This window comes from Eublepharis macularius, chromosome 7 (assembly GCF_028583425.1).
Source record: "Eublepharis macularius isolate TG4126 chromosome 7, MPM_Emac_v1.0, whole genome shotgun sequence".
NCBI classification, from domain to species: Eukaryota; Metazoa; Chordata; class Lepidosauria; order Squamata; family Eublepharidae; genus Eublepharis; species Eublepharis macularius.
The window spans coordinates 110,827,069-110,843,975 of record NC_072796.1 but is presented as its reverse complement, the minus strand read 5'-3'; the positions used below and the strand labels follow the sequence as shown (position 1 = coordinate 110,843,975).

Genomic DNA, 16,907 nt, shown 5'->3' with positions numbered 1-16,907 from the left:
ACTTGACTGCCATTTTAGGAATCAGTAGAGAGACGAGCATCTGGTCTGTAAAAACCTCTTTGTTCAGTCTGCTTGTATGAAGCTTATTTGTTATTTTCCAATAAAATAAAACTATTTTTTAAAAATCTGCTTGAAACTTACGGGGTCCTTTGATTAGAGGGCTGTGTTCTGTGTAAATTTGGTGCCATTACCTTTATAAACAGCTGCCCCAGATCCTTGAATACATTTCCCATGGAAAACAATAGTTCCAAACTCTAGAACCTGAAAAACTACAGATTTGAATTTTGAACCGGTAATGTTCTACCTGGAAATAAGCAATCACAGTAAAGCCTACCCTCTGAAGCCTAGATCCAAAATCATGAAATTTTTCTCAGTGCACACCCCTAAAAACTACCAGAAAGCAAAATGTATAATCTTAGCTTATGTTGAGAGTAAGCTTACAATTAGGATACATGTGGCAAGGTTACAGAGCAGGGGAGGCAACATAGTAGATTTTTATAATGCAGTGACATCTGTTCCAGAAGGTTCAGTGCCTTCAGCTAAGATAATTTTATGTGGGATCTAAACAGCATCTCTTATCAAATTCAGTTTCCAAAAAGGTATCATAATGCCCATAAGAAATTTGGGGGTTTCAGGTCTAAAACACAATTTATTAACACGGTATAGTTACAAAGATCTAACTTTTTGGAAGAGGAAAATGCTGCATAGTTATTGGTTATTCCAATTAGTATTAAACAAAACTGTCAAGATATCCAATAACCAGTCATTCTCATAGAAGTTATTAGGAATGAGACAAGAGCTAAACTGAACCACAAAAAATTAGCAGTAACTCGTGCATTAAGGAATCTTATGAAAACTGTCAGAAAAGAGCCTGATGGAAAGGAAACAGTCTGTAATGAATGCCTGGGGAATGTTCTCAGGTCCAACCTTATTCAGATTTTTGTTAGGCATTCTATCAATTCTGTCTTGTATCATTTTCAACTACATCCACAGAGAAGTTTCATTTATAATTGCAATAATTATTGTATCTTAAATATTATTCTGCAAAAAAAAACAGCAGCAAAAAATAACACACACACACAGCATACCTTTGCTTTTTCTGGGGCCAACTGAAAAAGATGTTGTAGATGTTAGTTGTTCACTGGACACTGTAACTGAATTCTCCATGCCTGGTAGATTTGATTCTGACCCAGCATCAGTCAATACCTTGTCACGTTTACGTTGCTGCCGTTTCTCTCTATTACTGATTTTTGTTTCCCAAGCTCCTGAAAGGGTAACAAGAAGCAGCATTGGCTAAGACTGAAATAGTAACATAAATCAGTGGTTTTCAAATTATCTTCCAGAGAAGGGAAGTGAGGGAGCTAGACGAATGGCAGAAGACTAGTGCCATTGTTTGAAGCCAGTCTAGCAGGCCCATCCCTGTGTCAGTGCCTGAGGACACATTTAGGTGCAGAGACACTGAGGAAGAGAGAAGCTGACCCGCCCACCTAGAGGAGTGATGCTGTGGTGCAACTGTGTATTAGAGGCTTCTTCCATGGCTTTCCCTCCAATTTATTACCATAAGCATGCAGTGTCGGGTGGAAGTGAGGTAAGCTGGACTGACAGTGGAGGAGACTCATGCCATTGTTTGGAGCCAATCTATCAAGCTCGTCTCTGCCACTCCTCTTACCATCTAGACGCAGAGATGCTGAAGAAGAGAGGAGTTGACCCACCCACCCTGAGGAGAAACTTTGGCACAGCTGTGAACTAGAAGCTTCTTCCAGTTTCCCCTCCCCTTTTCCATATTTATGCCTCAAGCAGGCTACATGATTTTGGCACAGAATGCTGCTAAGACAAGAAGTCACCTCTACCATTCTCTCCTTGATTTTTTGTTTCTTATAAATAAATCTGTTAGTAAATTTCTGGGAGTTTAAAATATTAGATAAGTGTACTGTATGAATAAGCATCCTAGCACTAGATTTAAATAAATAAGTAAGTAGTATGTAAAATATAGGAATAGCAGTAAGCATATAGGACCAGGCTATTGCCTGGCTTTTCCCCACTAATTTCAGTGGTTAGAATTTTGAACAAGCTGCAGACTTTTCAGTTAGCCTCATTTAAAAAGTGGTATGAGTTTAATTTAGACAGTTACAATTCCCTTGTTATTAATAAAAAGGTTATTACTTACTCTATAGTCTTTAGTTGTAGTAAAGGTCAAATCTTAATTTTTGAGTGTCTCCAGATTAAAACTGTTTAATTACAAGATTCTTGAGGGACTATAGAATAAGAAGTCTTACAGATTTGAAATGGTTTTGATTCAGACCCAGTCATATGCTTTGTCAAAGGTCTATAACATGTTTTTTAATTCTTATTTATATTTTGATCTGATTTTTCCATGCAGATGAAACAAAAACTATGTTCCATCATAAGAAGATATGAATTAACTAATGAGGTAAAGAATTTTGCTTTCTCCTTTGGATTGTCATTTACACTTTGTCTTGCCTTTAAGGAGAATCTTTATATTACGTCAAAAATCATTGCAAAAATTTGTAACTCTAGTTCAAGTCTTTGTTGGTTCTGTAATACCTCTAAAGTCGATTTCATGTATATGTGGTAGTGGTGTTCTTCAGCTAAAGTGTATCGGTAGAGGATAACTAAGTTGTTAATTCCAATGACTCCAGAACAATTATGCCTTAATTATGCAGCCACAGTTCTGAATAAGCTAGAATTCATTTTGTTTAATTTGATTATGGTGGCCACATTGGTATATGCTAGGCACTGGCAGTCTAAAACTGTTTCCATTGTGAAGCAATGGTTTCAAAAAATTAAAGCTATTTATATTCCTAAGGATATACTACAACAGTATAATTTAAACGATAGCTTTCCTACTTCACACATAAAAACTAAGAACCTATTCTTAGTAATCATGAATGTTTAAGATGGCAGTAGGGTGAACCATGAATTTGTTAAGAACACCACACACTAATGCTCTGTTACAGCTTTTCTGTACCTTCATCTAGTTCCTTTCCTTCAACACGTGATTGGTCCTGAACTGTTTTAGCATCTCCCTTTGGTTTCTTCTTATTCTTCTTTGACTACGATAGAAAGTATTTTTTTCAGTATTTAGCAGTTTTCAAAATATTTAAAATTAATTAGCAAAAAAGTATAAAAGACACAGCAAGCTTCACAGCAGCTTCCTGAAGCAACCATTTAGAAGTCAGAAAGAACACTGAGATGTATTTTGTCACTCTGCTCAGCCAATCAGGGAGCCTTCCCACAGCATCTTCCGCTGGAAGACTCCACAGATAAGGTAGGATACAACTCATACGCTCACAGAGTAATGGCAGTACTTCTTGCAGGGTTCAAAATTGCCATTAGCAGCAGATACTCTATCTCCAAGAAAATATTTTTATACTGAAGCACAGGTTGCAAGTGCTTCAACTTTATGGATACTAAATAGTACACAGTTTAATTGTTATGGAACCTGAAAAGTACCATACAGCTTAAGATTAAAAAACGATATAAAAATATGCCAGTGCTCTGGGAGAACATTTGAATCTAGGAAAATCTGAAATTTTATTCACAGAATTGGTTTTGCTTGTATTATTTGACTTGTATTTGACTAATTTATATTATCTTTTAGTACATCTAAAATATGTTTCTGAAAGTATGACAGTATTGACAGGTTTATTAATAAGACTTTCTCATTTGAGATAATTACAATCAAAATTTTGATAACTTATCATTTATTTCAATATTCTATTTGGATACTGCACGACCTTGGGCCAGTTACACCCTTAGTCTAACCCATTTCACAGTGTGTTGTTATACATGGCTTTGTGTTCCCACAGGGGAGAAAAGTATGGTTCAAGTCTAAATAAATACTGACAAGGCATTTTCAGTCATACATACATTTTAAAATATGAAACAGAGCTGATGACAGTATTTTGTGATGTGATAATAGTTGAGTTTTTCCACATAATTTTTCACAACATTTACTCTCCATGTGAAAACAAGGTGGTAAATTCACTCTCAAGCACCAACATGCAATTAAAGTATGAATGAAGAGCCCACATATGCAGTCATCAAGATGGTGAATGCATGTTTCTAACCAGAACCTGAATAAAGACAGGGACTCTTTCAAGACTGGACAGAGTTTCAGAAAGCAAAGCTATCTAGCTGTTTTCTGAGCCTCCATTGCCAGCTCCTGTACTCCAGGCTTGAAGCTAGAGAGGAAACCTTGCCTCCACAGCTAGTCTGTGCTCAGAGGTGCAGAGCTCAGCATGTTGTCAAACACAAAGCCCCATCCATCCCAACCTAAGAGAGCAACTGGGTCTGAGGTGACCACAATTTTTGAGTTATTAATAAGGCCAGTCAAAATTTGTGAATATCAGTCAAAATACTGTTGCAGACACTATCAACTTAGAAATTACATGTGCAGTTCTTGTGATTCATAAATCAGTAACTTACCTTTTCAGTTTTCTTTTCTGCATCAGATGGTTGTTTCAGATTGTCTCTTCGAACATTCAACATTATTTCCTCTTCAGAAACTTCATGAACAGGCTGACCATTAAACTAAATACGTAAGAAAATTAAAGTATTTCACATTTATGCAATGTAATGTTTAATCCTATTGAAATTAAATTAGTCCTAACTTGTTAAGATCAGAGTATTTACAGTATAGTATTTTGACTAAAATTGCTAAAATTATGCTATGATTTCTCTGTTTCTAAAATTATGCTATGATTTCTCTGTTTCATTTACATACATGTCACATTACAGCAGAGATAGTCTGAATGAATGACTGGCACAGGTCATCAACCTTCTTCAGTCCATAAACCAGGTTAGAAGATAAATGGCAACAGACTGAAATAATTTGTATCACCCAGAAGTGTCTGAAGCTGAGCTGCCACCACACACTAAAGCATCTCACTCAAAAGATTAGAGACCAAACAGTGATTTCACAGATCATCTTGCTCTGGTAAAGCAGTAATCTCTCTACCAGTTCCTTGAGGGCACAGGAAACTACCTCGTCTTTCAAGAATGCATTCACTACCTCCCTGGTTTACAGGACCAGATTTCCCTGTATCATATACTGTTAGTGATAGCAAGCAAGGATCAGACATACAGATGGTAACATGCATGCTGTCCACATCCTTGGGTGCAGAGAATGGAATTACAATTAGGCACTGGTAATTCTTATGTGTAGTGTAGATATATACACAAAAATTTCAAGGATACCTTTACTGTTTAAGTGAGAACCAATTTCACAATCGTTTATAATTAACACCTATTGCCATATAATCTAGCCTGCCAGCTAAGATCAGACTCCCAAGCTGACTTTCTGTGCCCCTGCACTCAGAAGTGAGGCAGCAGGCAACCAGAGACAGGACTTTTTCAGCAGTGGTACCTCACCTGGGACAGTCTTCTTCCCTTGAGGCTTGCCTGTCCTACTTTTAGGTACCAGGGTAAAATGTTTCTTTTTACTCAGGCTTTTATAATTCAGGAGGTCATCTTTTATCTTCATTTATTGCCTGCTTCTAGTTGAGAGTGGTTTTGTGACTCATTTTAAACTGTTTAGTGTTGTATGTTATTTTTATGCTCTGGTAGGGTTTGTTAACAACTTTTATGACATTTTACATTTTTATTTTGTAAGCCATCTCAAACAGGTTCTTTGGTGAACTGACATAGAAATTTTCTAAACTAATGATAAAAGTGCTATAGTGATTTGATAATATAGTACTAAAGAGCTGAATGTTTTCAGTGTTATATTTTATCTTGATATCCAGATTCACTGGTAGGCCTACTGTGACTAAAACCATTTCTTTCCAAATAATACTCTTATTTACTACAAAATTGTCTTCTAATTTTTATTTTTCCAACCTCTCACATGGTAAAAATTAAGATATTTGTGCAATGGCAGGATAGGGTACACCATTCTGCAGTGCCCTCTCAAATAGTAGTGCGTTCGCAAACGTACTTATAGGAAACAATAGAATTTATATTTTTAAACTCCATAAATATGCCAAACAGCACAACTTTATATGCTAAACTATAAATTGTGTTTTTTGTTGTTAAAGCAATAAAGGACATTGAGGTAAGACAGGAAATTAAGCACAGCATATATTTCAGTTTTCCAACAAATCTCTGACTTTTCTCTAAAACAACAGAAACACACACACCATGGCTTCACCAGGAGCAGATATACTAAAGTGGGATGGAGGAGATGGGTCCTTCTTTGGCTTGGATTTATCAACCTGGCCAGAGAAGAATTCAGCAGACGTGAAACTTGCCTCACTTTCAAGTTGGGCTGGCTATCTGAGCTGCTGGAGTCCAACACAGAGTTCAGAAACATTTGTTGCTTTGAAGCATTGCCACCTATAAAATAATTAACAGTCCCTGTTTTTGACACACTCAGAATGACAACTTGGGATGTAATGGGGGAAACTTGGGAATTCACTATTCAGAGACCTTCAATTATATCTTAAGATTTTAAAGCAGCCTGAAGCAAAGTTTTAGTAATGCTGACTGCTTGGTAATTGAATTTTTTTAATGTAGCAAGCTTTCTAATTATGCACATTAACAAAGCTATTTTTTCCTAAATCTTACAATATGATTTTAAAAAATTATGGTTGGCTATTTCATTCACGCAAGCCCTGCTCTCACATTTCCTTTCCATGAATGTAACAAGATAATTAGCTTCTTCCTCTTCTGTGACAAACTATATTTGCTCTTGCACATGAACTACTATGATTTGCCCCAGACCTAATAATCTTGCTGCTCACAAGAAATGGAAGGAGTGGGTAACAGGATTTATATGAACAAGCCTGAAGCTCCTTCAAGGTTTGTTCACACGGTAGCAAATCATGGTGTGTTATTATGCCTGGATCATGCTTATGCTACTTTTCTCCTGATAACAGTTAAAAAGCAAAAACGTGGAAAACTTAAAAGTTTCATTTAAATCATAACAGTTAAGTGATGTGTTTTATAAAAATTTAAAGAAAGATTCCCCGTGTACCTATAAAATGTCTTCAAAAATACACCGAAAAACATCTAAAGCTACTCTGTTTTCAAATGTAAGACTATTAAGTTGACAGTGTCATAAAATCAAATTTCTAAATATAGCTATAGTAGCTTGAGTTGACTTCAGATTCTCAGTTGACAACATGAGAGGCTAGAAATGACCACAGTTCCAAAAGATTCCCTTCTACAATTACATCTAATCCTTGATTTAAAGAGTGCCCGGAATCTATAATTTATGCTGCATTTACTAGCACCTTTAACATTTCTCATGCAGAATGTACAATTTCATTCACATTTATTTATTTGCTAATAGCTATCTGGAAACTGGTAATCCCAGACAAAAATATTAAATTATCTAATTCCTCAGTTGAGGTATTCAAACTGACAAAGGATGGCACTGGTGCTGTACCCAGGCCCTGAAGCATGCCCTCATCCACCAAGTAACATACAAGCTGTATGTGTGAGTGCACATTGATTAGGGATAGAAATTAAGTATCTCTCATAGCAGCCCTAGAATGAAGAATTCTTCAATACCGGGTAGTATTGCCTACCAGAATCCTATGCCTCAAATGTGTGTTTAAAGTGGGGTAGAGCACATGCGAAAAAGAGCTATATTCATGCACAGCTTTGGAATAAACCAAATATATCTGTAACCAAACAATCTGTTTGTCACTCAACCCCCAATGAGGCTGATTCTACAAAACTGTAATGTTTTAGTATTCTACATTAAACTGTCTCCCAAGACAAAAATAAACCTTTTGAAACCTACCCAGATGATTAGGGGCTGACAAGGACCTTGGGAAAGTAAGGTTTTGTGCTTGAGAGAAAAGGAGTAAAAATGGAAGAATTAGGAAACCACAGAGATAGGAAAAGATTGCACACTGTTCAGTCTGAGGCTAGTCAAATCTTTGAATTCAAATTTGTTCACACAAGTAAATTTTAAAATGTCATCTTGTTATATTTGTATTTATTTCTCATATGTTATTGTAGCTCATTGTTATTATCTACAAAACAAAGAGAGCAGTCAGGTCAGACGAATGGGATATCTGCATAGTTTTCCATAACTATGTTACAGGAGAAAAGAGGGGAAACTCAACGTGAGGTTACTATTGTTAATAGCACTCTTGTTCTCGCCATTTTTTTCATCTTAGTCCACGTATTCAGGCCTAACATTCACCTAACATTAAGGATACGTGCAAAAAGGAAGCATGAGCTTCTGCAGCCCATATATAACTTCAGTAGCCTCAAACACACTTTAAATTAATACACAGTCTTAAATGGATATAAAAGACTCAGATATTTAGCTGGCTTCAAGACTCGTGCACAACTACACAGTGCCAATTTTTAGGCACTGTGCCTGAAGCAATCACCTCTTAGAAAGCACTCAAGTTATGAACTGCCTTTATCATAGTAATAAAGCAATGCATGTAGTCAATATAGTGCTCTACTGTTGTTTAGAACAAACATACATGTCTCTTTCTGATGGAATTGGGCATACTAAAGTACCTTGACGCCTAGCCAAGGAGTCTCTTTTCGTTTTGGCTCAGTCTCAGCAAGCATTAGAACATATAAGAAAACTGAAGGATTTGTAATGCTGGAGGTAAGAAATGGAGACAACATACACGCTATTTGGGTTGTTTATTATTCTTTGAATTTTTTCTTTTTCTTCCTTATGTATTCTACAGGCTAAGTACATAAACTAGCTTACAATTTAATATCCTAAAACATTCTAAAATAAAATCAGTGAAATGTTACATACAACAAACCATTAGGGTTACTGCTCTGAGTAGGGCACTAATCTATTTTGAAGAGCAGTACATAAGTGCGCTGTTATTATTATTATGAAGAAAACTTGCTCCCCACATTGCTGATCCAAGATGATTATTACGTACTCCTAACATAAAATAAATAGTAGGCGTAAGATCAGGAGATGTGACAGCCCAGGAAGCAGAGGACAGGGAATCATCCTTTATTATATATGGTTTCCCAACTTAGACCACACATACTCAAAGAATTCTATTCCTTATTTACTTTTTCCCAATCCACAAATACCTTCCTCGCCCCCAGGAATCAACTTTATTTTCAAATGGTCATTTCAAAGTAGGCTCATACACATTTTAGCCTTTGTGTGAATGTCCTGTACTTCCAATTCAAAAGCAATAGAGCTATATTTCACTAACTTAAATCTTGCCTCTTTTCATGAAACCACATCCTGAGACTGTTTATGCCATATTATTATAATAATGAAAGCTGCAGGAGTCTGGACACTGAAACATTAGATCTAAGCAGTAAGCAGAATTAACTCCACCCTCAAGGATTTTTGCCTAAGCACATTTTCACCATTATCTGAAGATGACTGAACCTGACAGATTTCTAAGGGAGTTCCAGAGGGTGAGCACTGCAGTAAGGTTGGCCCTGTCTTCAAAGCCAGCAGTCCTACCACTGAGGCCACAGCACCTATAGATGAATTAAAGATGACACAGGGAGGTTCATATGGGAGAAAGCAGCCCCTTTATGAGCTAGCCCCATTATGGATTCTTTAAAATGGAGAATGAGCACCCTGAATTAGGAAAATTCTAGAAGAATTTTCAAAGGTAGTCCAATGCAAAGCATATTGCATTAGGAAGTGTGCATAGCTAGGGCTAGGTTGTTTTCTAGCAGGAGCAGCTGAAGTTACCCGAAACTGAAAAAAATGGCTCCTACTAGACATTTCACCTGCACTTCAAGACTTAATACGGATATCAGGGCCATCGCCAAGTTGCAAATCTGCTTTTTCAAGAAAAGCACAATCGACTTCAGAACAGGCAATTAGTCCCCTACCATCATTACCTCCATAGTGTCTAGACGAAGCTTTGATCACAATTTCAGGGGGGAAATCAGTTAAAATATTGACAATGTGGAACAAGCAGCACATAAAGGATGTGCTACAATCTGGAGCACAGCATGCCATGGTCACAAAATCTCAGACTAGTATAAGCTACTAGTATAAAACTTCCATTTTGAAGCGTGTGGTTACACATATCATTTATAACATTCAAATTATGAACAGTTTTTCAAATATGTCATCATTCTAGATAACGTAATTATATCATAGTAGCTTGAACATTTATTATCAAGCAACAGACAAGCATATTATTTAAGTTACATGAATGCTTTAAGTTACTGATATGGTTGATCTTCATTCACTTGCATGGCTGGAAAAAAGTTTCAAGCGCCTAGACAACAAGCTTAGATTCAGGGAAACAAATGTCACAATTTTAGGCATACGTTTTGAACAGATCTGAGAACATTCTGGGTTAAACTGTTAGGAGAAAATACAGGGACTTTCCATCCCTGTCCCATAAATGTTATAAAAGTGAATTTTTAGTTTGGTTTAAAAAACATGTCTATAAATACAGAATGATCACTACTGTGTTGTTGTTCATTTAGATACTGTACCCAGCTTTCTAATAGTCTGAGAACAGTTCCAGCCACCCATTAATATGACTATACAAAATAAACAAACAAAAAAGTTAAACAAACCAATTCAATGCGTATCATTTCTGAAGCAAGTCCAAATAGGCAGACAGTCCCTGCACTAAGAAAGCTGAATATCCTGACCCTGCAGTCCTTCAAGGACTGCTTAAATTCCACTTTCTGCACAGGAAAAACAATGAAACTCCCAACATGAATCCTTCATACAGTACATTTTTTCCCTACACACATACAGATTTTGTTATGCATAACAAGGAGAGAGGCAGAAAACTGGTATAAACAGCAATGTAACAATAAAGGTTATAGATCTTATTTCAGAGATTAGAAAACTCTAATCTTCCTTGATTAGAAAAAGATACTTAAATAAAAAAAGTAACTGCTGTGAAGTTCACAAGTCACCACTTCAGATATTAACTGAATCATGAAAGATGAAACGGGAAGTATTTATAAACGCAACTTTTATTAACTCTGACAGCTGTAGATTAACCTCAGATTTCTATGAACAAATGTTATGTCTTTAATAAGCATTACATGGATTGCATCCTTATTTTGGGTTTTTTTTCTCCAGATTATGCTCTTGGACCAACACACCTGTACAAAACGTCTCTGAAATAGGTTTAATCATACACTTTGCACAGATCTAAGAACACGCTAGGTACACCAATGAAAATGTGAAACTCTAGATATATGACAGCAATAAGCAGCACTTGTCAAAGAGCCCCAAATCATCAAATGCCACGTTAATGTTTTTCAAAGTAGGCTCAAAACTCTAATCCCTCAGGATACCACAAGGCATTTTTCTGTGTGGTTTGTAGTAACCTATTGCTTCTGAACAGTGACCCTAGACCTTGCTGATGATTCTTCTGGCAATTTTCCGGCAATCCCCTCTACCCATTATGCCCCCACCGTCGTTTCCCTTTACGTTTCGCTCACCCTGCCCATTTTCTCCGGCGGCTTCTTTTTATTCCGTTTTTTCTGCTCTTCTCCCTTGAGCAAGAGCATCGTGGCTGCCCCGGGAGCCGCCTTGTTGGGGCTGCCACTTCCTCCAGCTTCTGTCAGGCCCACATCCGTCGCATCCTCCTCCTCCTCGTCGTCCTCCTCCTCTTCCTCCCCCGTCGTGGCTGCTCTCCCGGGGCGCTTCCTGCGGGCATCTCCCGCTCTCGCGCAGGTCGCGGCCCACAGAAGCCCCAGCAGGAGCATCAGGGCCAGGACAGATGTGGAGAGCAGCACTAGCCAGGTAGGCAGGCGCTGCGGCTCCAGGCCTGGCGGCAGCTCCAAACCTAACTCGGTGCGTAGCAGGCCCACACCGGCCGACAGCACGTCCCGCAGCCGGGATGACACTTCCTCAGCCTGCTGGGCCACAGCGTCTTGCCAGCTTGGCGCAGCCATGGCCCCGGCGGGGAGCAGACCGGGCCCAGAGACTCGAGTCAAGCCGAGCGCATCTCTCACCCGCCTGCGAAGCAAAGGCCCTCCGGCTCGCCCGCTTCGGCGTCAGCTTCCAGTCAGAAGAGCTGCCTCGACTTCGCAGACGACTCACTTGGGCTGCTTGAGGCACCTCCTCAGCTTCTCACGGCCCAGGAGCGCAACGTCATCCCTCCGCCGCCGAACGTTGCGGCGCACGCGCACGTCCGACTATTCCCCCGCGCACACGGAGAAACGATCACGTGGAGCTTCGGGAGCCGTTGGGGGAAAGGCTCCCAGCTGCGCGTGCGCACGCGCCTTCTTCCGCCTTCCATATTTGGGACGGCTGAACTCCCTCCCTCCCTCCTCGTCTTCCTTCATTTGATTGTGACGGAGCGAAAAGGGAGTCGCTGGGGCTGTTTACGTCACTCCCAGCCTTGGGATTGGGTAAGGCGAGGAGGGTGTGCAGATAAGTCTCGACGTGGCAGTGATCCCTCGAGAGGGAGGGGGAGAAAGGCGGGTGGCGCCTAAATCACACACTGATAACATATGAAGACTGAGGCGGGTAACCTGGTTAAAAGGGAGGGTCGTGGCCCACAACGGACTGACGGGTTGCCACTTTCGCCGGCTGGGGTTGGGCTCATAAGAGGCTGGTCGGTTCAGTTTCGACGAATGGGATCGATTGCGGCTAGGACCGGGGAGTTCCTCTCTTCAGATTCAGCGTTGTTTGTCGGTTGTAGCACAGGAGTGTTGCGAAGATAATGAAAAAACGATTTTATCTTATTTAGTCATCATTTTGTTTATTTCACTTATACTCTACTTTTCTTCCTAATTGTCAGTTTCTGTTCCATGTATCTTCCCAAAAATATCCACACTGATCAGATCAGGCAAAGACAGATTCAGTAAACGGATTTTTTAAAATTCAGGAATCACAGTACAACCAACTAACATAAGGCAATTGCAGAGAATGACTGTTTAACTGACTATATACTCCTTGCCCCTCTCTTTTCCTATGGAAGGGAACTCTTGGCTTTGACAGCCTTTCAGTGTTAGAAAACTAAACTGTAACTATGTAACTTCCCTCCCTTCTATAACTGACAGGCTCCTGTCAGACATTAAACTGCAACTATTTAACTTCTATGCCAGACAGGTTAACCCCTGTCTGACACTAATAGGGACCCAAAGCAGCTTACATCATTCTCCTTTCCTCTGCTTTATTCTCCCAACAGTCCTGTGAGGTAGGTTGGGCTGAGTGTTTGTCACCCAGCAAGCTTCCATGGCAGAGCAGGGATTTGAACCTGGGTCTGCCAGATCCTAGACCCAAAACTAACTGCTACACCACACTGGTTTGTATGCACAAGTACATACTCCATTGTGAACTGCCTGGCAAAAGAAAAAAAATACTGCATGGGGGAGGTGTGCATGGAGTTCCCACCTCCAACATGTAAAATTATTGGAGAAAGTGGAACTCAGCAAGGATGTGATGTCATTTCTAGATAAAAGGTCAAGCAATTGCTTATTGTGTTGTCATTTTTCTAAACCATGCCCTTGTGATGCTACTTCTTCCTTTCAGAATTCAAATTTAAATTCCCACCATACATCACCTCTCCTCCCTCTTTTCCTCCACTTTGTATTACTTGCTATCTGGCCAAATAAGGAGATTCTTCAGCAGAACATACTGTGGTGCCCTGGTAATAGCTTACTGTAGGGGGATTCTCTAAAAAGCCGATCTTAAAGATTGCACCTGTTAAAACTCAAGGCAAGGTAAGTGGCAAAATCAAGTATAAATTTATATTAGAGTAAGTACCCAGATAAACTGATGCACTTCAGTAGGTTTTGACAATGCATGCCTTACAGGCATTTCCACTATCTTTTATACCTTCTTACAAACAACAAATTGCTCATCTGTCTTACTGTCAAGGCTCATTTGGAGGGGGAACACACCGGAACGGCATTCCGGTAGCTCTGAAAAGAGATCACGTGGATTTTGGCCCTGCCCACGTGATTCCTTTTCCTCAACACTGCCTCCCTGCTGCCCGTCTCTTTAGCAGCAGGAAGCGGAGGCAGCAGCTGCTCTGCTGGGGCTATCTTTGTAAAGGAGGGTAAGCTGCTTTGATTTCACTTGCTTTACTTTCATTCGCGACTCCTGAGTGAATGAGTGAGAGTGACTGCTTGCCTGCAAGCTGGGCTGCTGGTGTAAAGGAGGGCAAGCTGCTTTGATTTCACTTGCTTTACATTCATTCATGACTCGTGAGAGAGAGAGAGTGCCTGCCTGCCTGCCTGCCTGCAAAGCTGGGCTGCTTGGTGTAAAGGAGGGCAAGCTGCTTTGATTTCACTTGCTTTAGTTTCATTCATGACTCATGAGTGAGAGAGAGAGAGTGCCTGCCAGGCTGCTGGTGTAAAGAAGGGTAACCTGCTTTGATTTCACTTGCTTTATTTTCAATTGTGACTTCTGAGTGAGTGAGTGACTGCCTGTAAGCAGGGCTGCTGGGGCTGGCTTTCTAAAGGTGGGTACGCTGCTTTGATTTCTTTTGTTTTATTTTCATTTTTGACTCCTGAGTGTGTGTGAGAGAGTGTGGACTGGAGGGGTGGGGGAGAGAGAGAATGGGGTGGGGAGAGGGAGAAAGAGTGCGTGTGTGTGTGGACTGGAGGGAGAGAGAGAGTGGGGGGGTGGAACAGAGAGAGAGAGAAAAATCAATCCACAGATCATGAATACAAATTTCCACAGATCTCAAATTCATTTCATCTGAGGCTCAGGTCTACTGCTTTGGTTATCTGCCTAGCGTGCCATTTTCCTTCTTGAGTTGGCCAGGAGATGCAGTTGAGGTCTGAACTGTGTTAGAAAGCTCTGTGCTGGCCTAGCAAGTGCACAAGGTGGCCACTTAGAGAGGATTGTAGAGTTAAGTGGCTTACAGTGCAATGTTAAGCAGAGTTACTGCAGTCTAAGCCCATTGACGGGACCTCTTCCTCAGTTTGATCTTTGCCACTGCAAGGACAGGGTTGTTCCTTAGTGTGTACTACACTGTGTAGTGACTTTTTTCCTCTGAGGTTATTTTTTGTCATCTTTTGATTGTTATCTGTTGATTGTCATCTTCCAGAAGGGCCCAAGGAATACTTATCTGTATTCCTCTGGAGGGAGAAAAAGGGCACTCTGGAGGGTGATAAAGCCTCCCCCGGTGAAGTCAGGGGGTGTGGCATATGCAGATCAGTTATGCCAATGACACACTTCCGGTGATGGCAAGGGTGTGGCATATGCTAATGAGTTATGCTATTGAGTTATGCTAATGAGTTCCTGCAGTTCTTTTTCTACGAAATGACCCCTGCTTACTGGCCACTGCAGAAGTCAAATGTCCTGGTTTTGTTTATTTTTGTTCTCTGTTTGGAAATATCCTGAAGCCCCTTTTCATAGGCTTTGCAAGATGGTGTGGCCTGACACATGCCACTGTCTTGTGGGACTTTGCACTGTTTGAAAGTAAGCTGCTACATGGCACACACATTATTCTATTGCTCTAGTAGTAGTCCAGTTTCAAGGACTTGCCTTGCAAGTGCAGAGTCCCACGAGGGAGGGAGTGCTTTTGCTTGAGCCAGTGTCACATTTAAATCAAGTCTGACTTCCACATGTGGGCTAGATTGGATATCGTGGCAGCAAAGAAAGAAGAGGGTCATGGAAGCTGCTGCTGGGTTAATTCAAATCCTCTCTAGAAATGACTCAATAGATTGTTCAAACAGTCTTGCCTACTTGTTATTATAAACTAACAGTCATTTCCTTAGTAGGATTAAATTCATTCAGAAAATTATTGGTTGGGGGCAAACGATGAAGGAAACCCCACCAAGCTGTACTCTTTCCCCCCAATGTAATGCTAAAGTGCTGGGTGGGGGAAGGGATCCTACCACCTTTGCAAAGTTTCATTGACATTGAAATTTCTGCATCTTTAAGAAACCATAGCTCCTTTAAGTAAGAAGGGGTTATTTTCATGGCATGCCACCCTTTTCATTATTGCATACATCTTTGTTTTAATTTAGCATGGGACTCATCAGCCTTAGGTATTGGCGCCAGTGCTAGAACAAGAACATGCAAAGCATAAAAATGAACACCTATAAAAAGGGAAGGTTGGGTCTGTGTGGCATCTGAGGCAGTGCCATGGCACCAAAACCAGCAGTTCTTTCTTCCGGATGAATGGCAGAAGTATTAAAAGATCTTGAAGTTGCTGGAAAATAGCTGGTTTTTCCGCTTTCATGACTGGTGCAGGGAAGGGGGCAGCTGCTGTAGTGGTGTGGTGCAGTACTTAACTACTGTGGTGCAGTAGTTAAGAGTCTTGGATTAGAAACAGTGAGAAGTGGTTTACACACCCACTCTTCCATGAATCTCCACAGGTGACTTTGGACCAGCTGTTCTCTCCTAGCCCAACCTACCTCACAGGGTGTGGGTGTGTGAGCCTGGCTGGATTAGGAGGCAGCTGCTTGGTTGTTGCCTAATTTGAACTAGCCAAAAAAAGGAATAAATGAATTAAAAAACGTGTGTTCTAGGCTTAGTAAGATGTTGGGATCCAAGGGGCCTGCAACTGCTTGGTCCTGCCTACCTGCTTCCATGTTTCTAGCCAAGACCCTGGCTAGAAGAGCCAGCAAGGGCCTCAGATGCAGGAGGGAGGGGTAGTCATATTAGAAGTAACTACATTTCATTAGGCAGCAATTTCTCCAATGTGCATTAATTAGTCTTCAGGCAATTGTAGAAAAGATAGAACTTACCATTTATTGAGGTAGATTCCATTCACAGCAATATTTTGGAGTAGATAGAAAAAGTTTACAAAGTATGTTGTTATCCCCACAACTATAACCCTGTGAGGTGGGTGCGGCTGAGAGAGCTCTGAAAGAGCTGTGACTCACCTAAGGTCACCCAGCTGGCTTCAACTGGAGGAGTAGGGAATAAAACCCAGTTCTCCAGATTAGAGTCCTGCCACTCTTAACCACTACACCAAACTGGCTCTCAGGGGATGAAGTAGCAATCTCTTAGCATAACTAAGAGCTTGAGT

At 40.4% G+C, this 16,907-nt stretch overlaps 1 protein-coding gene across 3 annotated transcripts in view; it reads right to left on the bottom strand.

Moving 5' to 3' along the window:
• Positions 1-12,170, bottom strand: part of MTDH (metadherin) — a 33,399-nt gene extending 21,229 nt beyond the window's left edge. For all 3 annotated transcript variants that reach the window (XM_054984527.1, XM_054984528.1, XM_054984529.1), the window contains exons 1-4: positions 11,410-12,170; positions 4,450-4,554; positions 2,990-3,074; positions 1,089-1,265 (exon numbers count right to left, since the gene is read on the bottom strand). In XM_054984527.1, the coding sequence (XP_054840502.1) occupies positions 1,089-1,265; positions 2,990-3,074; positions 4,450-4,554; positions 11,410-11,865 (823 nt within the window). In that variant the 5' untranslated portion in view covers positions 11,866-12,170. The remainder of the gene's footprint in view (positions 1-1,088; positions 1,266-2,989; positions 3,075-4,449; positions 4,555-11,409) is intronic.
• Between the last annotated feature and the right edge of the window lie 4,737 nt (positions 12,171-16,907).